Source organism: Piliocolobus tephrosceles, chromosome 10, assembly GCF_002776525.5.
Source record: "Piliocolobus tephrosceles isolate RC106 chromosome 10, ASM277652v3, whole genome shotgun sequence".
In the NCBI taxonomy this organism is placed as follows: domain Eukaryota; kingdom Metazoa; phylum Chordata; class Mammalia; order Primates; family Cercopithecidae; genus Piliocolobus; species Piliocolobus tephrosceles.
The window spans coordinates 49,892,210-49,911,417 of NC_045443.1; the positions used below are offsets into that span (position 1 = coordinate 49,892,210).

Sequence of the window (19,208 nt, forward strand, 5' to 3'; positions counted from 1 at the left end):
CTTTATTGGTAATAAAGGCAATATTGGCCCTCCATCTGCTCATTCATTTGTCTTATTTTTTAATTGGCTCAGAACCTATGCAAGGAGAAGAGGATGTTATGTATTTACCCCTTCAGATTCCAAGAGCTGTGTTTGCAGAAGGAGGATTGGTTCTGTGTCTGGCTGGGATGGGGATGGAACAAAGAAACTGAAGTCCCAGTGGAATCTGTTTCCTTGATGAACTGCAGAACCCTCTTCTTCCAAGACTGAATTACAGAGGCCTGCTTAGAGGCTGGAGGATGGATGGGGTGACTTTCTTGGGAGTGGGGAAGGTCTCCCCTTAAACAACATACTTCTGAGCAGACCTATCACAACAACCTAACCAAATAGATGGAGAAGGCAAGACTGTTCAGTGGCCTTTATGCCCACTTTTAAATTCCTGGAAAACCATCACCACCACCTGATATCTCATCACTTTTGGGTCATGATCTATTCTGTGACTCCTGGAATAAAAGACAAACACCAGAATGTAAAATTCAGTGCAATTTATTGAGAAAAGAAAGTTCAGCATACTCATCACCAGAGGATCTACAGCTCAGGGAATTAGGGGACAGAAAGGAGTCAGGATCTGAAGCCCAGATGTAGGGAGGGTTCCCTGGGAACCAGCAGTCTGGAGATCTTGACCATGCACCCTCCAGCACTGAACCCATGACTCTGCCCTCCTCAGACAGTGCTGAGATGATTGGCTTCAAATTACCAACTCCCAGTAAGAAAGGGAGATGGGCCAGAGTGGGAACAGGCCAGGCTCTGAAGGCCAAGACTGGCTTGGGCTCAGAGGTTGCTGTCCAAAGTAAGGGGCCGTTGCAGGAAGGTTTCCAAGGGCATCATCATCCGAGACCAGCAGCTGGAACTCCATGTCCCTGGGAAGGTCATGGGGATGGAGAAACCAGAAGTTCAGCTTCTTCTCCAGGGAACTTGAGGAAAAATGTGGTTGACCCATGTGCATCCATTGATGCCAAGCAGAGAGTAGGAAACACTATTGCAGGCTGAGTGGGAAGCAGGTGGTTATAGAGATTTGGCACAGAAGATCACTTGGTGGAGTTATGCTGGCTTGAGCTCATGGTCTGGGAGAAGCGGATACTGGTGCTGCCTCCACCACCAGACTTGTAGCCACTGCCTCCAGAAGTCTGGACATTGCCAGAGCTGGAGCCCATTCCACTGTGGCTCATGGAGATGCTACCTGCACCGCCGAGCCTGCCCCCACTACTGCTGCTCTGGTAGCCCCCGCTGCTACCCCTGCCCCCAGTGCTGCCACTGCTGACCCCTCTATAGCTGCTGCTGCTGCTGCCGCCACTGACTCCTCCATAGCCACTGCTACTGCCGCCACTGACTCCATAGCTGCTGCTGCTGCCGCCACTGACTCCTCCATAGCCGCTGCTGCTGCCGCCACTGACTCCATAGCCGCTGCTGCTGCCGCTGCCTCTGTAGCCACCGCTGCCACTGGCCCCTCCAAAAACTCCACGGCTACTACCAGAGCTGCCACTTGTGCTGGTGACATTGCTGACCACTGCTACAAGACAACAGGCACACAATTCAGGCAAAGGGCCTGGGAAATTGGAAGCCAAGGACTGTATTACATCCCCACCCTGCTTGGCTATGTGACTTCCAGAAAGATGCTAACTTATCTAATGCCTCAGTTTGCAAACCATGAGAGTGAGCCTGGCCTCTAGTGCCTTCTCGCAAGAATAGGAACCAGAAGTATCCGCAGAAATTTCTGGTTTTCCAACCTAGGCCACTCCCCAAACCAGAGGAGTTTTATCTTTGGCCTGAGAGGTTGTCAGCTTATGCTAGGGGCAGAGCGTGTGGCCGAGGCCTGAGATCCTAGACACTGTCAGGTGGCCTGACCTCCTTGGATGGATCAAGCCTTCTCGCCTGAAGGTCAGTCAGTGAGGTTGTTTCTAGTTGCCCTTCTTACAACCCAGGGAGAGGGTTTTTTGAATAGGTTACTTACAAATGCACACGGCACTCTGACACTCTCCAGACATCCTGAAAAGGAAGAGGAGAGGTGAATTCTTTCTGCAATGAGTCAATAACCAGAGTTGAGAGTTCACAACTTTGGGAGCCACACCCTCCCATTTGCCCCACTAGGGGTCAAGCTCCTGCAAGAAGAAAGCTTATTCTAAGTCTGTTTCCATGAGTGTGTCTCCCCAGAAAGGGGGGTGCTTCAAGAGTTGAGACTTCCCACCCTTTTCCCCTTAGCACTTAGAGATTATCTTCTCTAGGCAAACAACTTGACACCCAGATCTGCCTTGATTGGCCTTTCCCCACCTCTCATCCCCTGCTAAGACCACCTTCCCACCTTAGCATGCTCTTTCATCCTTCTCAACCCAGCCCTGGATTTTTTTATCTCCAATTCTCCCTTTCCAAGAAGGCTTCCACAATGAGCCCTCCTGGGGTGGTCGGGACATGATGGGGGTTGTTCAGGGTGGAGAAAATATGGGAGGGGCTGACACTAAACGCAGGATGGATTTGAAATGCCCCACCTACACTGCCCATCTTCCTGTGTCTTGTTCATGAAGCAGACACGTCCACGTATCTGAGAAAATATGGAATGGGTGTGCACACCTTGCCCATATGTGCCCACTGGTGTTGACCACTCTCTCCTCATCCCATGACTCCTAGTACACTTGACATCATCTTCACTCTCACTTTCCTTCTCATACTTGGGTTCTGCTTCCTCCATCAGATTGGGAGCTACCTGAGGACAGAGGGGTAGCTACCCGCTGAACGCATGATGCATTGGGCAGGAACTCAGCAGAAAGATCTCTCGATTCTTGACACTCCTTTAGCATTCAATAACCACTTGCTAAGACTTTGTCTGCTGCTTAATGTTGTATTATTTTCCAAGAGCATGGATGTATGAACCATCTCCCCATATGGACTCCCTTCATGGATGGGGCTTGTAGGACTGTCTATATTGAGCTTTCCAATATGGTAGCCAGTAGCCACATGATGCTATTTAAGTTAATTAAAATTAAATTACATGTAAAACTCTATTTCTCAGTTGCACTAACCACATTTCCAGTGCTCAAGTGGCCAATGGCTACTGTATTGGACAGCACAAGAATAGAAAATCTTCATCATCTCAAAAAGTTCCAGTGGACAGCACCGGCCTATCACTTGTCATAATGCCAAAGAACTTTCCTAATACATTGCAGACAGTGAAGATCAGTAGAGATATGTAACATAATATTGATGCCCATTAAACATTTGAGAGTTAGATTATCTCAATGGACATAAAATAGTAGTGCTTGAACCCTTGACTCTGTCATTCAAGACACTCCTTGCCCTTTTTCTGAGTGTACCTCTCCTTGTCATCTTGCCCGCTTTTCATATTATCAAAGGTCACTCTAAAACCATATCTGGAGAATGGTGATCCCATGGCCTCTCACCTGCACTCCTCTCCCTCCAGCAGCTTGCGGTAGGTGGCAATCTCCACATCCAGGGCCAGTTTGACGTTCATCAGTTCCTGGTAGTCACGCAGGAGCCGAGCCAGGTCATCCTTGGCCTTCTGTAGGGCAGCCTGCAAGTCTTGGAGCTTGGCATTAGCGTCCTTGAGGGCCATCTCTCCACGCTGCTCAGCCTCTGAAATTGCTGTCTGCAGGTTGGCATTCTGAGGTAGAAGATCAGTTAGCATAGTGACCCGGAAACAAACGCTTGATCTTTACTAAGAGTAGATCTCTTCCCCCACATCCTGCGTCCTTTCCTCCCTTTCCTTAGAAATCTCAATGGAGCATGCATAGAGAAAAGAAGTCAGTTTTGCAGTTGCTTAATTCATCTTTGGCCCATTGAAATCGACTTGTGGCTCATCAAGAAAGGGAGGACTAATTTGCTTTCCTATGCTGGTACAGGTAGTAGTGGTCTGGTTAGTCTCTAATCTTTTTTGCAAGACTGTTAAAAACTCTCTTGCCTAATCACTTCATTCCAATGATACAGAACAGCCATCAAGGTTATGTGAAATGTGTGAGAAACAGCTTCACTAAGGGCAGATCCTGCTGAGAGCTGAGTGTTTAAGTCCAGCACTGCAGCTGCAAGATTTGCTAGGCAAACCGGAATAAGCAAACATCTTTCTTGAGTGAGCATTCCAAGAAGCTCAACCTCCAGAGAAACATCTGGAAGAACAGAGTTTCCCAGAGACTGTGCTATCCCACATGTGACACCATGAAAGGATGGAGAGAGCATGTAGCAGAGGAGCAGAGCTTGTGCTGCTTCTCTCCGGGGCCCAGAAGACCTCCGGGATCTTTCCGTTAAACCCAGCCCCACCTGCTTCTTGACATTTTCAATCTCAGCCCGTAGCCTCTGGATCATCCTGTTGAGCTCCATGATCTCACTCTTGGTGTTCCTTAGGTCATCCCCGTGCCTGCCAGCTGTGGTCTGCAGCTCCCCAAGCTGACAGAAGAAAAACCAATCAAAATGGCTTTTGCAAAGTGTTGGCACATTCTTGATGAAGGTCATCAGGATCTAAGGACACAAGGAGGGTTCCCACCTTGGACTGGTACAGGGCCTCAGCTTCAGCCTTGCTCCTCTGGGCAATCTCCTCATACTGGGCGCGGACCTCAGCAATGATGTTGTCCAGGTCCAGGCAGCGGTTGTTGTCCATAGACAGAACCACAGACATGTCGCTGGCATGGCTCTGCATCTGGGACAGCTCCTGCAGGAAACATGGATCATTACTCTCACCATCCCCCGGCCCAGGGGATGCTGGGAATCCTCTACTAGCAGAGATACTCCAAGGATGGGGCTAGAAGTGGATCAGTTGGAAAAATAAGCTCACACTTTATGCCTGGCTACAGCCTAAAGGATGTTAGACAACAAGGCTAAAGGAAATAAGCAAAATATGCAAATATAATCAGGCTGTCAGCCTGAAAGTATCAGCCAGTGAGTCCTATTATGTAAGTTTCCATGGGACCCCAGCAGGGAGGAATATTATGAAGAAGCCAGCTATAATATGGGTATAGGAGCCAGAGAGAAGGTGCAGAGCAAAACGGCCTGAGGACCTGTGGCTCAGGTCTATGCAGACTGAAGGAACTCAGTTAACATTTCCCAGATGGGGTAGAGCTGAGTCCTGAGCCCCATTGCTGGTTTTGTGAGTGTTGTGCTGTCTGGCTGTCCCCTAAAGTTATGCTTGGGAAGAATCAGACAAGAAGGTTCTGGAGCTTGCAAACCAAGGAATCACCATCTCATAGAGGGTCCTCAGGAAGCTGACTTCATCTGTCAGGCTGTCCACTTTGGCCTGCAGCTCCACCTTGTTCATGAAAACCGCATCCACATCCTGCAGAGGAGGTCAGAAACCCAGAGAATGACCCTCTGTTCCCCTCCCACCCAGTGGCTCTTTCCTAAGCCCTCATGTCTCATCTTTGTTCCTCCCCTAGCTCTCCTCCTAATTGTGACTTCTCATCTTCCCTTTTAAAATAAGGAAACTCAAAGTGGCTTTCTTCCTTTTCCTTGCTTGACATATCAAATCCCAATGCTTTAACAGATTACAAACCATTAGGCACCATCTGATTAAGGGTAGAAATTAAGAGTAACCGTCTGATTTTAGGGTAGAAAAAATTTACCTAATTTTACCTAATGTGACTTTGGCTGTGTAGTATCAGAAATCCCACCCTCCTGAACAGAAATTAGGGTATTCTCACTACTTCACTTTTATGATGACTGGTTTAAATATGCTACAAGTATTTGTTGATTGTTTTTAATAGCATCTGGAGTACATTTGTAGGCTGAAAATCTTGATTAATTCTACATATAAAGTGCTCATTATTAGTTCGCATTGCTAATCAGCTCATTAGTCACAGTAACATTTTAACATACTTTCCCATGGTAATGTACTTAGAGCAGCTTCCTTCATTAAACATTTCATTTCCAAAAATGTAAGGAAAAGTGTCAATCCCACACACCATATAAGGTCATTGTGCCCCAAAACAGCTGGCTGTGCACTCTCTCCATGGGGGCAGCTCCCAGAAAGGGAACCTGGATATGCTGGTCCAGGCTCACCTACCTTCTTGAGCCCCACAAACTCATTCTCTGCCGCAGTTCGTTTGTTGATTTCATCTTCATACCTGGAACAACAAGAGGCACACATTTGAACACTGGCATTTCAGAAGTGGAAAAGAGAGATGAGGATTCTAGGCACTCTTCTCACCAGTGCAGAGACAGGACCAGCTTCATGGGCATGTGCAGTTACACAGGACCCTGGGCTCAGGGTCCTCACACTCAGCTCAATGCTGGCACCATATTGACATTCTTTCTTTTCTTTTTTTTTTTTTTTTCTCTGAGACAAGGTTTCACCCTGTCACCCAGGCTGGAGTGCAGTGGCACAAACATGGCTCACTGTGGCCTCAACCTCTCAGGCTTAGGCAATCCTCCTGCCTCAGACTCCCAAGTAGCTGGGACCAGAGGCATGCACCACCACATCCAGCCAATTTTTTAATTTTTAGTACAGACAAGGTCTCACTTTGTTGCCCAGGCTGGTCTCGAACTGCTGGGCTCAAGTGATTCTCCCTCCTCAGCCTCCCAAAGTACTGGGATCACAGGGATGATTGAAATTCTTAATAATTTTGTAACTAGGTTCCTGCATTATCATTTTGCACTGAGCCCTGAAAATCACTTAGCTGGTCCTGCCCAGAGACCTCTCAGAGCTCAGGGCACTGCCTGGCCCTCTTCTCTCTAAATCCAGTGGTGGGCAGAGGTATGGGCAGTCAGGGTGAGAGGGCAGACTTCAAGGAGCTTGACTACTTGCCTAAGCTCTTTGATTGACTTTGCAAAGCACAATGTGTGCATATGGAACCCAGTGAAATGTTTGCTCTCATTGGGCATTTCTGCCTGTTTCCTCTGTTTCTGTTTTACTTAATTACAGTTACTTCTTGTAAGAATTTCAGTTAAAAATGAATTCATATCTTCTGAATGCATCAGAGTGGTAGGATTCCTGCCTGTTAAGGACTAAAATCTACTACCAAGAGTTTGTATTTCATAAAGCTTGAGGAATTGGACTGATTCTAGGAGGAAAGAGGTCTCTGAGATCTCTTTTGGGAATGTGAGTCTGAGTTGCCACTGGATTCCCAGAGCCCAGCACAGAGCCTGCCACAGAGTGGGTACCCACCAGGTTTGTGCGGTTGAATTGGAAGAGGGCCTCTGCAGAGCAGGTGTGCCCGTCCCTGTGGGTTCTGATCCTGGGGAAGTTGGGAGCTCCCTCCCACCTTGAGAAGCCCAGTTTGCTCCTCACAGACCTCAGCGGGTATGGACTGCAACTTGGAACATTGAGGACGAGGCAAACCAAAACTGCAGAACAGGACATTGGATGAGACTCACTGAAAGAGGCCTTTACCAAGTGCAGCCCTGGACATCTGCCTAGAATCCCCAGGAGCTAGGGGAGCGCTCACACTCCTGGGGACTGCCCCACACCTATGATTCAGAATACCTAGGACTGGAATACAGGAATATGCATTGTTGACAAGCGTCCAAGGTGATTCCTATGTACAGTCAAGTGTGTCAGACTCCTCATCCTAAAGGGTTCTAAACTCTGGGAGGACTCTTTTGTCCTTCTGGGCTGGAATAGAAGGGGGCCCACCTGGAGACTGAAATCTGTGTCATAGCCACTTGGGAGTCTCAGTCCCCACCCTCTCACCCCCTTCTGCTTGGTCATGCTTCACTCAATAAATCCATCCCAGAGTATTGACTGAAGGCACAGTTGGGAACAGCTGAAATCCCAAATTAGGACCACACTTCCCTGCTAATTCCCCAGAAGGGGAAACTCCCCAGGAGGAACCCTCACTTCTTTTTGAAGTCTTCCACCAGGTCCTGCATGCTTTTCAGCTCTCCCTCCAGGTTCCCCCTCTCTGCTAGAAGTGAATCCAGCTGCTTGCGTAGGAAGCTGATGTAGGATTCAAAGCAAGGTTCCAGGCTGCTGGGCCCCGAGCCCGTGGTCTGCTGCTGGAGCAATTCCCACTTGGTCTCCAGGACCTTGTTCTGCTGTTCCAGGAACCGCACCTGCATCAAAGTGGGAAGAAAAGGAGTCAGCCTTTTGAGTTGGGCATGTGGGGCTGCCCATCCCACATGGTAGAAATGTGGAGAAGTAACCCAGTTCTTCAATCTGCAATTTCCCCTGTTTTTTAATTTGGGAAAGATGAAGATTTAGAAAAGAGAGAACTAGAAGTTGTTGAGTGATTATGCCATACCTGTTATTTTCACGTATTTCCATCACATTTAATCCTCACAACCACCTATAAAGGAGTTGCTGTGATCCCCATTTTGTAGATAAGGCAACTGAGACTCAAAGAGTTTAAGTTTCCCAAAGTGACAAGTCTACTGAGTGACAAAGCTAAGAACCAAACCCAGGACTGCCCTGGGTCTATAGGGGTCCTTCAGAATACAACTAAAGGAGGTCAGCACAAATAAAGTTTGTCATTGTTTTTTAGATGTAAGCTTTTTTCAGCTCCATAAAGGCAGTGAAAACAGTCAATGAGGTCTAACATTTCTTTAGAAGTTTCACATATGAAGACCTCCTTCATATGATGTGATGTATTTCCACGTGATGGAAATACATGAAAATAACAGGTATGGTGTAATCACTCAACAAATTCTAGTTCTCTCTTTTCTAAATCTTCATCTTCCCCAAATTAAAAAACAGGGGAAATTCACTTCAGATCCTGGGCTCGGTCCCACACAGACCCAGCACACCCTCATCTGCCCCAGCGTGGACAGCTCAATTTAACATTGGCTGAAGCACAGCGTCATTTGGAAGGTAAGGCAGCTGCCAATACTCCTCATTTAGAGGCAGCCCCAAGATCTGTGCTAACACAGTTTTTGATTACTAGCTAGCTTGGATTATCAAACAATTGCTTTTCAGGAGAAATTAAAGTAACTGTAATAATTTTATGACTAATGGCTCATTCTTCAAAGAGCTAAGAATGTGTTTGGACCCCCACTTCATTTACCCTCATCTCATTCTTAGCAGAAAACCAGGACCAGGAATTCTTCCCCCTATTTCACAGCTGGAAAAACAAGGCCCAGAAAGTGAAAGAGGCATGATTGCTGTCTTGTAGGGACCAAGGCAGCACCAGGACAAGAGCCAGGCACCCCTGCCCTGTGTCTCACAGGTCCCCATGGCATCTTTCTACACCAACCCCTGGGCACCCCAAACCCTCCACAGCACCTCTTGGCCTTGCCCTCACCTTGTCAATGAAGGAGGCAAACTTGTTGTTGAGGGTCTTGATCTGCTCCCGCTCCTGGGCCTTTACTTGTCCAATCTGGGGGTCGATCTCCACATTGAGGGGCTGCAGGAGACTCTGGTTTACAGTCACTTCCTGAATTCCCCCAGGAAAGCCCCCAGGGACAAAGCCACCAGGACTGCCAAAGCTGCCAAGCCCACCAAAGCCACCAGGACCACCAAAGCCGCCAGCTCCACCAAAGCCACCAGCCCCTCCAAAACCACTGCCTATTCCTCTGCCACCACCAAAGCCACCACCATAGCTGCCCCCAAAGCCACCTCCATAGACACCTGCAAAGCCACAACTGCTCTGCCCTCCCACAAAGCCTCCAGCCCGGGAGCCACCAGCTGAGATGCTCTTGTTGCCACCCAGGTTGTAGAGGCTGCGACTGCCAAAGCCGCCTGCTCCGCTCCGGAAGCCACAGGCCCCTCCACCAACTCCCCCAGAGCGGGCCACACAGCTTATCCTGCTGCTGCTGGAGACCACGGCAGAGCGGCCGGAGAAACCCTGGCTCCCGCCACTGAAGGATTTCTTGCAGACTTGTCTGTTCATAGTGAGAGAGCTTGGAAGTGACCTAGTGATCACTTAGCAAGAGCTGAGAGCTGAGAGGGATGGGGACAAGAGAGGAGACTGGCCTTTATACACCATGGAGTTTGGTTTGGCCAAAGGAGAGGCAAGCAATTAGTTGAGAGTCATCTTGGGTTTGGCTTGCCTCGTAGGCATTAAGTTACTTCTTGGTTCCCAACACACCTCAAAGATAATCCTCTGGGCCAGAGTGGCTTTGCTTTCTTAGCTTAATCACCTAAACTTGCCTCAGTTGACAAAATGCTGGAGCTCTCCTCCCTCTCTTTGTGTGATGTCCTCAAGGGTTTCAGGGAACCCAAGCAGCACCTGATCCAGCAAGAGGAAGCAGCTTTAGACACCAGGGGATCAGGAGCCATGAGCTCCCTGACACAGGGGTGAGAACCAGGCAACCTCTTCTGGGCGGGCTGGGTCCCTCCCTGCAGCACCACAGTGTCCACGGGCTCCCGCAGTGGCTGTACCCATCTCTCCCATCATTGGGCTTTGTCTTCCAGTGGCATGCCACCTGTGCCCAACTCTTCAGAGGGCCTGGAGTGGGAACGGAAGTGAGAGGGGCCCAGATCCACAGAGTCTGTTCTGCCAGCACCTCAGCCAAAGGCATCCATCTCAGCAAACCTGGAGTATAGGCTGAGAAATGCTACTTATGGGAAAGAAATTACAGGGGAGCTAAACACATCTAGCTCCTGGAACAGGAAGCAAACAAGTATGAGGTTTGGGAAGAGGAGGAGGCATGCACAGTGGAGAGCCTCAAACCAAGCCCTCCCCCCACCATCCTAGACTGACAGCAGGCGATTTCTGGACCCAGAAGCAAGAGGGGACAGAATCTGGGAACCCTCCAGCTGGCTGGTAGAGTCGGCTCAAGGACCCCATTCATCTTAGGAGGACAGTGTATGTTGTGTCTAGGCCCCAACTCAGATCTTCTGGAGGGGAGACCCTCCCTGCTTTACTCCCTGGTCTGAGTCAGATGCCCCTCCTTGTCTTCCCCCCATACCCTGTACTTTTTCCATCATGGCCCTGATGTAAAGTATACTTACCTGCTTACTTGTCCATACCCCACCAGTCCCTGAGCTTCTTGAGGGCAAGGCTTGAGTCCTGCCCATTCTAAATTATCCTAAATGTCCAGCTCCTAGCATAGGGTAAGCACAGCACAAACGTGTAAACTGACTGATGACTGATGTCTAAGAATGCAAATACCTAAAACCAGCTCCCACCCCAGCCCTGTGAATGAAAATCTTCAGAGGAATGGCTTGAGAGTTTGCATTTTTTTTTTTTTTGGAACGATTTTCTTTCTTTTTTTTTTTTTTTTTTTTTTATTATACTTTAAGTTCTAGGGTACATGTGCATAACATGCAGGTTTGTTACATATGTATATATGTGCCATGTTGGTGTGCTGCACCCATCAACTCGTCAGCACCCATCAATTCATCATTTATATCAGGTATAACTCCCCAATGCAATCCCTCCCCCCTCCCCCTTCCCCATGATAGGCCCCATTGTGTGATGTTCCCCTTCCGGAGAGTTTGCATTTTTAACAAGCCCTCCAGGTCATTCTTATAATGCAGGATGTCTGGGAAGCCCTGGTCCAGACCATGGCTGCACCATAGGGGCCAGGAGTAGGAGGATGGAGGATACTTGATGGCAGAATGAATGACACATGATGAGTTGCTGCTCTCACTGCCAAGAGCTCAGTGGACCCCCACTCCCATCAAACCCACCTCCACACCCAAACACATCACACAGAGCAAGACCAAATCCTCAGGTTGTTGTCTGTGTAGGAGATTTCACACATATGACAGGAGTGGGGGCACTGATTCTAGACTCCCTGAGAAATTGGTGGGGAGTCTATCTCCAGAATTCCAGCCAAATTGGCTGCGGGTACTCTTTCTGAGTTTCTGGTTTCTGAACAGTCCAGTCTAGGAGAGAGGATTGATCTGAAAACCTGGGAACCACCATGAGTTGAGCAACTTCAAGAGCTCTGCAGCTAATTCTCAGCTCTCTGCTCTGCAGCTTGTCTGGCATCAGATCCCAGATCCACTATCCACCAGCTTTTAGGCCTTGGACAAGTTACTTAACTTTTATGTATCTCATTCATCAACTGTAAAATGGAACTAAGAATGGCAAGTACTTCATGGGGTTGTGGTAAGCATTAAACAAGTTAAGTAAATATAAAATGCTTAGCCCAGTGCTTGACACATAGCAAGCACTGTATGTTTAGCTACTGCCAGTACTCTATTTGGGGGAATGGGGAAGCGATAACGTGTTTGGCCCTGGCTGTTCTCAAGACAACTTTGCATCCCTAAGAAGCTCACTAAAAAAGAGTGAGACCTATACTGAAAATAGTTGGGTTGGGTGACCTTGGGCCACGATTTAACGTAAGTCTGTGTTCTAATCTGCCAAACCCTTTCCTACCTTACTGGTTTGTGGTGAGACTTGCAGGATAATGTAAGTGAAAGTCCTTTGAAAATCACAAAATTCCACACAGGAGTAAGATAGCTGTGGCCTAACAGAAAACAGAAAACCTGTCATTATGGAATTCCAAAGGTTCAATTCCTGGGTTCAAATCCTATGTCTACCTCTTACTATGTAGTGACCTTGGACAAGGTACTTGACTTCTCTCTCTCGTTTGTAAAAGGTGGCTTTGATCCTACTTGCAGGATTGTTTTGAAATTTAAATACATAGTATTCAGCAATATGTGTTTGGATTTTTAAATTAACATCATTCATCCACAGATAATCCAGGAAGAGGATTTCATGTTGAGTTCTTCTGTGAGACATTTACTCCACCCACCAATTGAATGACAGCTCCCCCAGTAAGGTCTTTCCTCATATTCTCTGGATCCTTTAAAAGCAGATCACGTGCCCTTCCTGGAAAGAAAGCTGAGCCAGGCTCAGCCGAAGCTCCAGGTGAGAGCCCAAAGCAAACAGGAACAGACTTAAGTGTCTCTGATTCCCTTCCCTCCCTTGGCTGCAGTGCTGAGGTGGTGAGTGGCAGCCTCTGACGTGTGGCTCGCCTCTGCCACCCTGGCATAAGCTAGAGAAGCGTGGTGGAAAAAGGTGATGTACAGATCACAAAAGCACGGGCTTGGGCTGGGTCGCCTAATCCATGTCGCCTGAGCCTGCCAAAGCATCACCTTGTTTATCAGATGGGGATTGTCTTCTCAGCAGTTGAATGGAGCTGCTGGAAATACCCAGAGTTGCAGTCCTCAGCAACATTGCCCTTATTCACTGTAGGATCTTTCAGAACAGTATCTAAAGGATCTGCCCACTGCCAGCAATCTGAGTTCCAATCCCTCACCTGCTGGAACCTTCTGTGTAAAGCTTACCAGATGGCTGAGCACCCTGGATTTTTGTTTCCCCACCTATAAAATTGGGGGCACTAAAACCAAGTAGTTATTCCCTCTAACCAAATTGCTCTCTGGCAGTCAACTGCAGTGAGAAGACTTCAGATTGCCTGTAACATAATTATGAGTGAAGGAATGCATCACCATGAGACAGTAGTCATTATCCTTGGTTAAAGTGGGCAGACGTCCCTCTGCACCACCATCTGCTGAGGATGAGGGAGCTATGGCTGCTGCCTCTTTCTCCACGGAGGTTCGCAGATCCCATTTTCAAGATAATCACCAATTTGTTCTCAAAAATAAAAAACGGAATAATTAACGTTCTGGGTATGCTGCCCCTGGACTAGGAATTAGCATTCTTTTCTTGTTGAAATAAAAGCTTGTTGCTAATGAAGCAACTTTAACCAATGAACAGTAAAAATAATTACCATATAGAGCAAGATTTATAGTGAAAGTTTGATAAAGAGGCAAACATCTAAGTACAACTAAATCCTTATGTTACTAAGGTCTTAGCTATTAGCAGTCACAATTTGTTCTGATTCTGGTCTTATCTCTACACTTGATTAAAACACACTCCAGCTCACCCCTAATTCTTTATCTGGTACTTGGATCTCTCCCAGGGCATATGTAAGGCAAAATTCTATCTCCCAAGATGGCCCTGAATAAAAGGTTCTGTGATTACATAAATTTGGGAAATGAAAAGTCTATGGCTCTTTCTTGGGATTTTAGTAAAGTTATTTAGCATATTAAAATCCCTAAGAAGTCCTATAGAAAATAATCTTTTTGCCTTAATTTAATCACAGCTTCCCAAATTTAGCAACAACATCTTTCTATCTTAACAACTGCTAACATGCTGTCAAGTATAGTCGGGAAACACTAGCCCAACTAGCCATCCAGGATGGATGAGAATGTGCAGATAGGGGTTAAGGCATAAGGAGACATCCTCATCCCTGGAGAGGAAGCACTTGCTCCAAGTGAGATAGCAGGAAGCTGAGAGCAGACTGAGGCGTGGGGTTGAAGATGCAGCAAGAAGGGCACTGGGGTGCTGCAAATTGGACAGGTTCTCTAAAGACCAGCTCTCCTGTCAATGAATATTTCTCACCAGTAAATGGATTTGGCTGGATATTTCCAAAAACCATGGATCTTTCACAGGCATGCTGGATTTTCTGGAACTCAAATAACTGCATCTCCTCCTCTCTTCCCTTGCAGCTTGAAAGAGTGGAAAATATGGAAGCCTTGGAATTAGATGAGCCTGTGTTCAGATCCCAGCCTTGCCACTTTCCAGCTGCATGGCATCAGGCAAGGCGTTTTACCCTCTGGGCCTCAGTTTCCCATTCAGCAAATTGGAGTTAGCACAGCGTCCTCATGGAGTTGTAGTGGGAACTGTAGGAGGTAAAGTTGGAAAACCCTTACACGAGGCAGGTGCTCAACACATGACAGCTCTTGTGATGATGATGTCAATATAGGAAGCCCTCCTAGAAGGTGTCAGATCGGAGGCTGAAGAGGAAGAAGGAGTTATAAGGGGTAGCCCAGTTTAGGGTCAAGGCAATAGTGAAGTCTTTGATTATTTTTGCAACAGGTTGCAAGGAATCACAGTGTCTATATTGGGAATTACATAAAAGCCATTTTCCCATGTCTGGTCAAGCCATTTTTCCACTACAGGGCCTCATCAGTAATGCAATCTGTCAATCAACAAATACTTATTGATCTGCTGCATACTTTCTAGAGGTGTGGGGACTATGTTTCAGTGAAAATAATTTCCTCTTTCAAATCTTAACTCCTATTGTCCATCTCTGAACAGAATTTTAAAACTGCTAACATTGACTGCTTGACATATACAAGTCACTGACAGGTTGTTTATATGTATCGTTTTGAATTGTCACAAAAACTTTGCAAGGTAGGAATTTTCATTCACATTTTACAGATAAGGGCATGAGGTTAATTAACTTGCCTCAAGTCAATTCACTTGCAAGCTTGGATTTTTTTTTTTTTTTTTTTGGCTGGAGTGCAGTGGCGCAATCTCACAATCTCGGCTGACTGCAACCTCCGCCTTCCGGGTTCAAGCAATTATCCTGCCTCAGCCTCCTGAGTAGCTGGGATTACAGGCACCCGCCACCACGCCCAGCTAATTTTTGTGTTTTTAGTAGAGACGGGGTTTCACCATGTTGGTCAGGCTGGTCTCGAAACCCTGACCTCATGATCCACCCACCTCGGCCTCCCAAAGTGCTGGAATTACAGGTGTGAGCCACCGTGCCTGGCCCACAAGCTTGGATTTTAATAAGACTGTCCAACCTCAAAGCCTGTCATAAATTCATGGATGCTTTTCTTCTATTTAGACTTCAGCAAGTCAAATTACACCATCTCAAAGTGAAAAGTCCACTTTGACATGTAAAGAACCCACCCATATTCTTTCTACCTGACTGCTGCATGATAGGTTGGATACCAGCCATGTGCAACCTACCATGCTGGCCAGGGTCACCAAGGTGCTGGTCAGGATAGTGTCTCAGGGACAGAACACATGGGTGTGCATGGAATTTGTAGATGACATGAGCTGCTCCATCATCTGCAATGTAAAAGGTGATGTCCTCACCCTGTTGGAGAAACAGCAAGAGGCCAGGAGGTTGCACTTAGCTTGGCTGCTTGCTGGATCTTAGATGTTGCATTTGACCACTTGGCCCATGGGAATGATTTGCCACAATCTTCTTTTTTTCTTTTTTTTTTGAGACAGAGTCTCACTCTGTTGCTCAGGCTAGAGTGCAGTGGCACGATCAAGGCTCACTGCGACCTCCGCCTCCTGAGTTCAGGCGATTCTCCTGCCTCAGCCTCCTGAGTAGCTGGGATTAGAGGTACTTCCCACCACTCCCAGCTAATTTTTGTATGTTTAGTAGAAACAGGGTGTCACCATGTTGGTCAGGCTGGTCTCAAACTCCTGACCTCAGGTGCTCTTTTGGGAGGCTTCGGCCTCCCAAAGTACTGGATTACAGGCGTGAGCCACCATATTTTGTTTTTGCTCGCCAAACGGGTAATCAAGATATACCTTTAAATAATACATTTGTGTTGCATGTTACAAAAAAAAATAAACCCACCCTTAGAATGTAATTGGTCAGATCTGCCTTGAAGCATCAACTTGTGCTGATGAAAATAGTTTTAAACTCTGTGAATTCCGTTTTGGTATCAAGGAGGAACACCCATCATTATCAAGGTATTCTCCTAATCAATCTCGATGGCTTCTCTGTCTGGAGATCAGAACTCCCAAGAGTTGAACTTGGGCCCACTCGCCATCACAGGGCCTCAGCTGTAGAAACCTCATCTGCTAATGTAGGAACTTCAGGTTTGGTTTCTGGCTCAAAATTGTGGAAGGTCGTTAGTCCACATACAAGGGAGGACATCCTAGAGTCCAAGAAGACACCAGCCAGCCCCGTTCAGCAGCATAGCACAGTAGTTACATGTGTACCCTTTGGATTTGGGGCCAGATCTGCCACTTCCCACCAGTCATGTCACTCTGCTTCTCCAAGCCAGTGTCCTAATTTAGAAAATGAGGATAATTGCAGCCTGCCTCCTATGGCAGTTGCAAAGGATGAAATGAGATGACATATGCAAAATGCCCAGTGTATGACTTGCACTCGTCACAAAAGTTAGTTGTTTAATCCAGTTGTTTTTGTTAAATATGTCAGGGCAGTAATTATCTTTAAGAGTCTACCCTATCCTTTTCAAAATCTCATTAACTTAGTGAAGCTCACAGTACCTGGCCTGCTATGTGCCAGGCGTTTTGCTGTTCACTGAGGAGCACAAAGATGAACAAGGCACAGCCATCCCTTTGAGTAACTTCTATTTTAATGTGGAGAACAGGCACTGAAACTTGTCATTTTAATATAATATGGCACATGATAAAAAGGGATAGACAAAGTCCCATGGGAGTCCAGACAGATGCTCAGTGCCATGGAGGGTCTAGGAAGGCTTTCAGGAGGCGGTGCCTGGGTAATCCTCAGTGATGAGTGAGCAGGGCAAGTGGGTGAAGGTGGGATGAGCATTCCTGGCAGAGAACAGAGCATCAAAGGCACAAAGACGTGAGAAAGCCAGGTTGATGCGAGAACTGCAGGCACCTTGTGGGCCATTTGCACAAATCTTGAAAGTCCCCACATAAGTCCACACCCTTTCCTTGGCTTGTTTCCTATGTCTTCATCCAGAATAAAAGGGCATTTCCATTTTAAAACAAACAAACTTAAGCCAGGCACAGTGGCTTATGCCTGTAATCCTTGCACTTTTGGAGGCCGAGGCAGGCAGATTGCCTGAGCTCACGAGTTCAAGATCAGCCTGGGCAACATGGTGAAACCCCGTCTCTACGAAAATAGAAAAAAAAAAAATTAGCCAGGTGTGGCAGCATGCACCTGTAGTCTCACCTACTTAGGAGGCTGGGGCAGGAGAATCACTTGAACCCAGGAGGCAGAGGTTGCAGTGAGCTGAGATCATGCCACTGCACTCTAGCCTGGTGACAGAGCAAGACTCTGTCTCAAAAAAAAAAAAAAAAAAAAAAAAAAAAAAAAAAAAAAAAAAAAAAACTTCTACAAATACATACTTCCCTCAAATCCAGAAGAGTATCTATTCAGTTCAACTGTAACCTGTATCACTGTGACTAAAGATCTTCTCCCAAGGAGAGAAGTGAATGAGACGACCTCTTGTTTGGCACAGCTTTCTCTGCAGTGGCACTGTGGACATTTGAGGCTGGCTATTTCTATGTTGAAGGGGGCTGGCTTGTGTGATGTGGGATGTTTAGTAGCAGCCTGGCCTCTACTGTTTAGATTCCAGTAGCACTCCCCCACTTGTGACAACCAAAAATGTAACCAGACATTGCTATATGTTCCCTGGGGAGCAAAATTGCCCCCACCAAGAGTCACAGCATTAGTTCTACCTAGAGTCACCTTCTCCTGCCACCGTCTTCTCTGGTGGTTGACGGAGCTGTCACCATTTGGTCTCATCACCATGGATTCCAAAAGTATCAGATTCTCCCAGCACACCTCCATCAGTGGTTCCCTAGAAGAGCCAAGTCACCTTCAGCCTTCAGCCTGGGCTGGAAGTGTTGGTGGGGATTAGCTCTATCTTAGGCACAACAGAGAGGTGCGTTAGACAGCACGTGTGCTAGAAGGGCTTGTGAAGGATGTAGTGAAGATTCAGATAAAATGTGTGAAGAAGCATTTTCAGAATTTAAGTGAGTTTTTCTCAATCATCCCAAGATTATCTCACGGTGCCCACATTTTTTGTCTTTGTCTTTGCATAGAGGGAGAATGCACATGGACTGAAGTTCTGAGAAGGCAGAGAGAAGGTGCAGTCCAAATCCCAGAAGGTGAGATCTCTGATGCTTGGCTAACAAACACTCCACCCAGTTCTAGGCAAAACAGAGAAGAATCGTGTAGAGATTTACCTGCAAATTGCACAAAACTTTACATGCAAACCTTGATCATCAGCAGTCAAGTCTAGATTATCCATAGGCAAGCGCTGAACTACTTTCAAATTCTTGTAGAAAACAATCCCCTGATTTCCTTAACTGAGCCTTTTGTAGATGTGACACTGCCACCATTGATACTTGCTCTGACCTGTAGCCTATATTCTCACAAAGATGTAGAAGGGAATCACCTGAAATCTAAAAACTCAACTTGGTCTTCCTAATGGGAAGTGAACCAGTGAGTCTGCAAGCTCTTAGAACAGGAAAACACTCTTTTGAGCATATCTTCTGTGGAAGACAGTGTGGGAGTGGTTGGAGGGGATAGATAGATAGATAGATACATAGATAGAATAGGGTATAGGGTAGAAGTTGGTTCCTCTGTTTCATCGCAAGTGGATATACCTCTCCACACCCAGGAAAGAGAGATGTGGAAGAGAGAGCAAAGAAATTCTTGACAATTGGCCAAAGACCGCAAATCCCAGTTTAGGATCCAGGCTCACAAGTAGGCATTATTCAACAATCACTGTGAGCTCATTATGGGCAAAAGTATGCCTTAGAGGACAGGAAAAGCATGGACAACACAGGACTCACTGACTACCTACT

General features: G+C 46.9%; 1 protein-coding gene across 1 annotated transcript; it reads right to left on the reverse strand.

Moving 5' to 3' along the window:
* Positions 1-1,067: 1,067 nt before the first annotated feature.
* On the reverse strand, positions 1,068-9,797 carry KRT76 (keratin 76). Its single transcript, XM_023211035.1, has 10 exons — positions 9,210-9,797; positions 7,811-8,025; positions 6,038-6,098; positions 5,216-5,311; positions 4,526-4,690; positions 4,303-4,428; positions 3,432-3,652; positions 1,991-2,025; positions 1,397-1,549; positions 1,068-1,303 (listed from the first exon to the last, which is right to left on the reverse strand). Exons 1-10 carry the CDS (start codon positions 9,795-9,797, stop codon positions 1,068-1,070), a joined length of 1,896 nt encoding a protein of 631 aa, XP_023066803.1.
* Between the last annotated feature and the right edge of the window lie 9,411 nt (positions 9,798-19,208).

What these genes read in the sequence shown, in the direction of transcription:
- KRT76 (XM_023211035.1), bottom strand. Translation starts at nt 9,797, where the DNA reads ATGAACAGACAAGTCTGCAAGAAATCCTTCAGTGGCGGGAGCCAGGGT. An exon ending in TTGCCTCCTTCATTGACAAG is followed by an intron (nt 8,026 to 9,209) that starts GTGAGGGCAAGG and finishes ACTTTGATGCAG; the next exon opens with GTGCGGTTCCTGGAACAGCA. An exon ending in AGTTTGTGGGGCTCAAGAAG is followed by an intron (nt 5,312 to 6,037) that starts GTAGGTGAGCCT and finishes CCTCCTCTGCAG; the next exon opens with GATGTGGATGCGGTTTTCAT.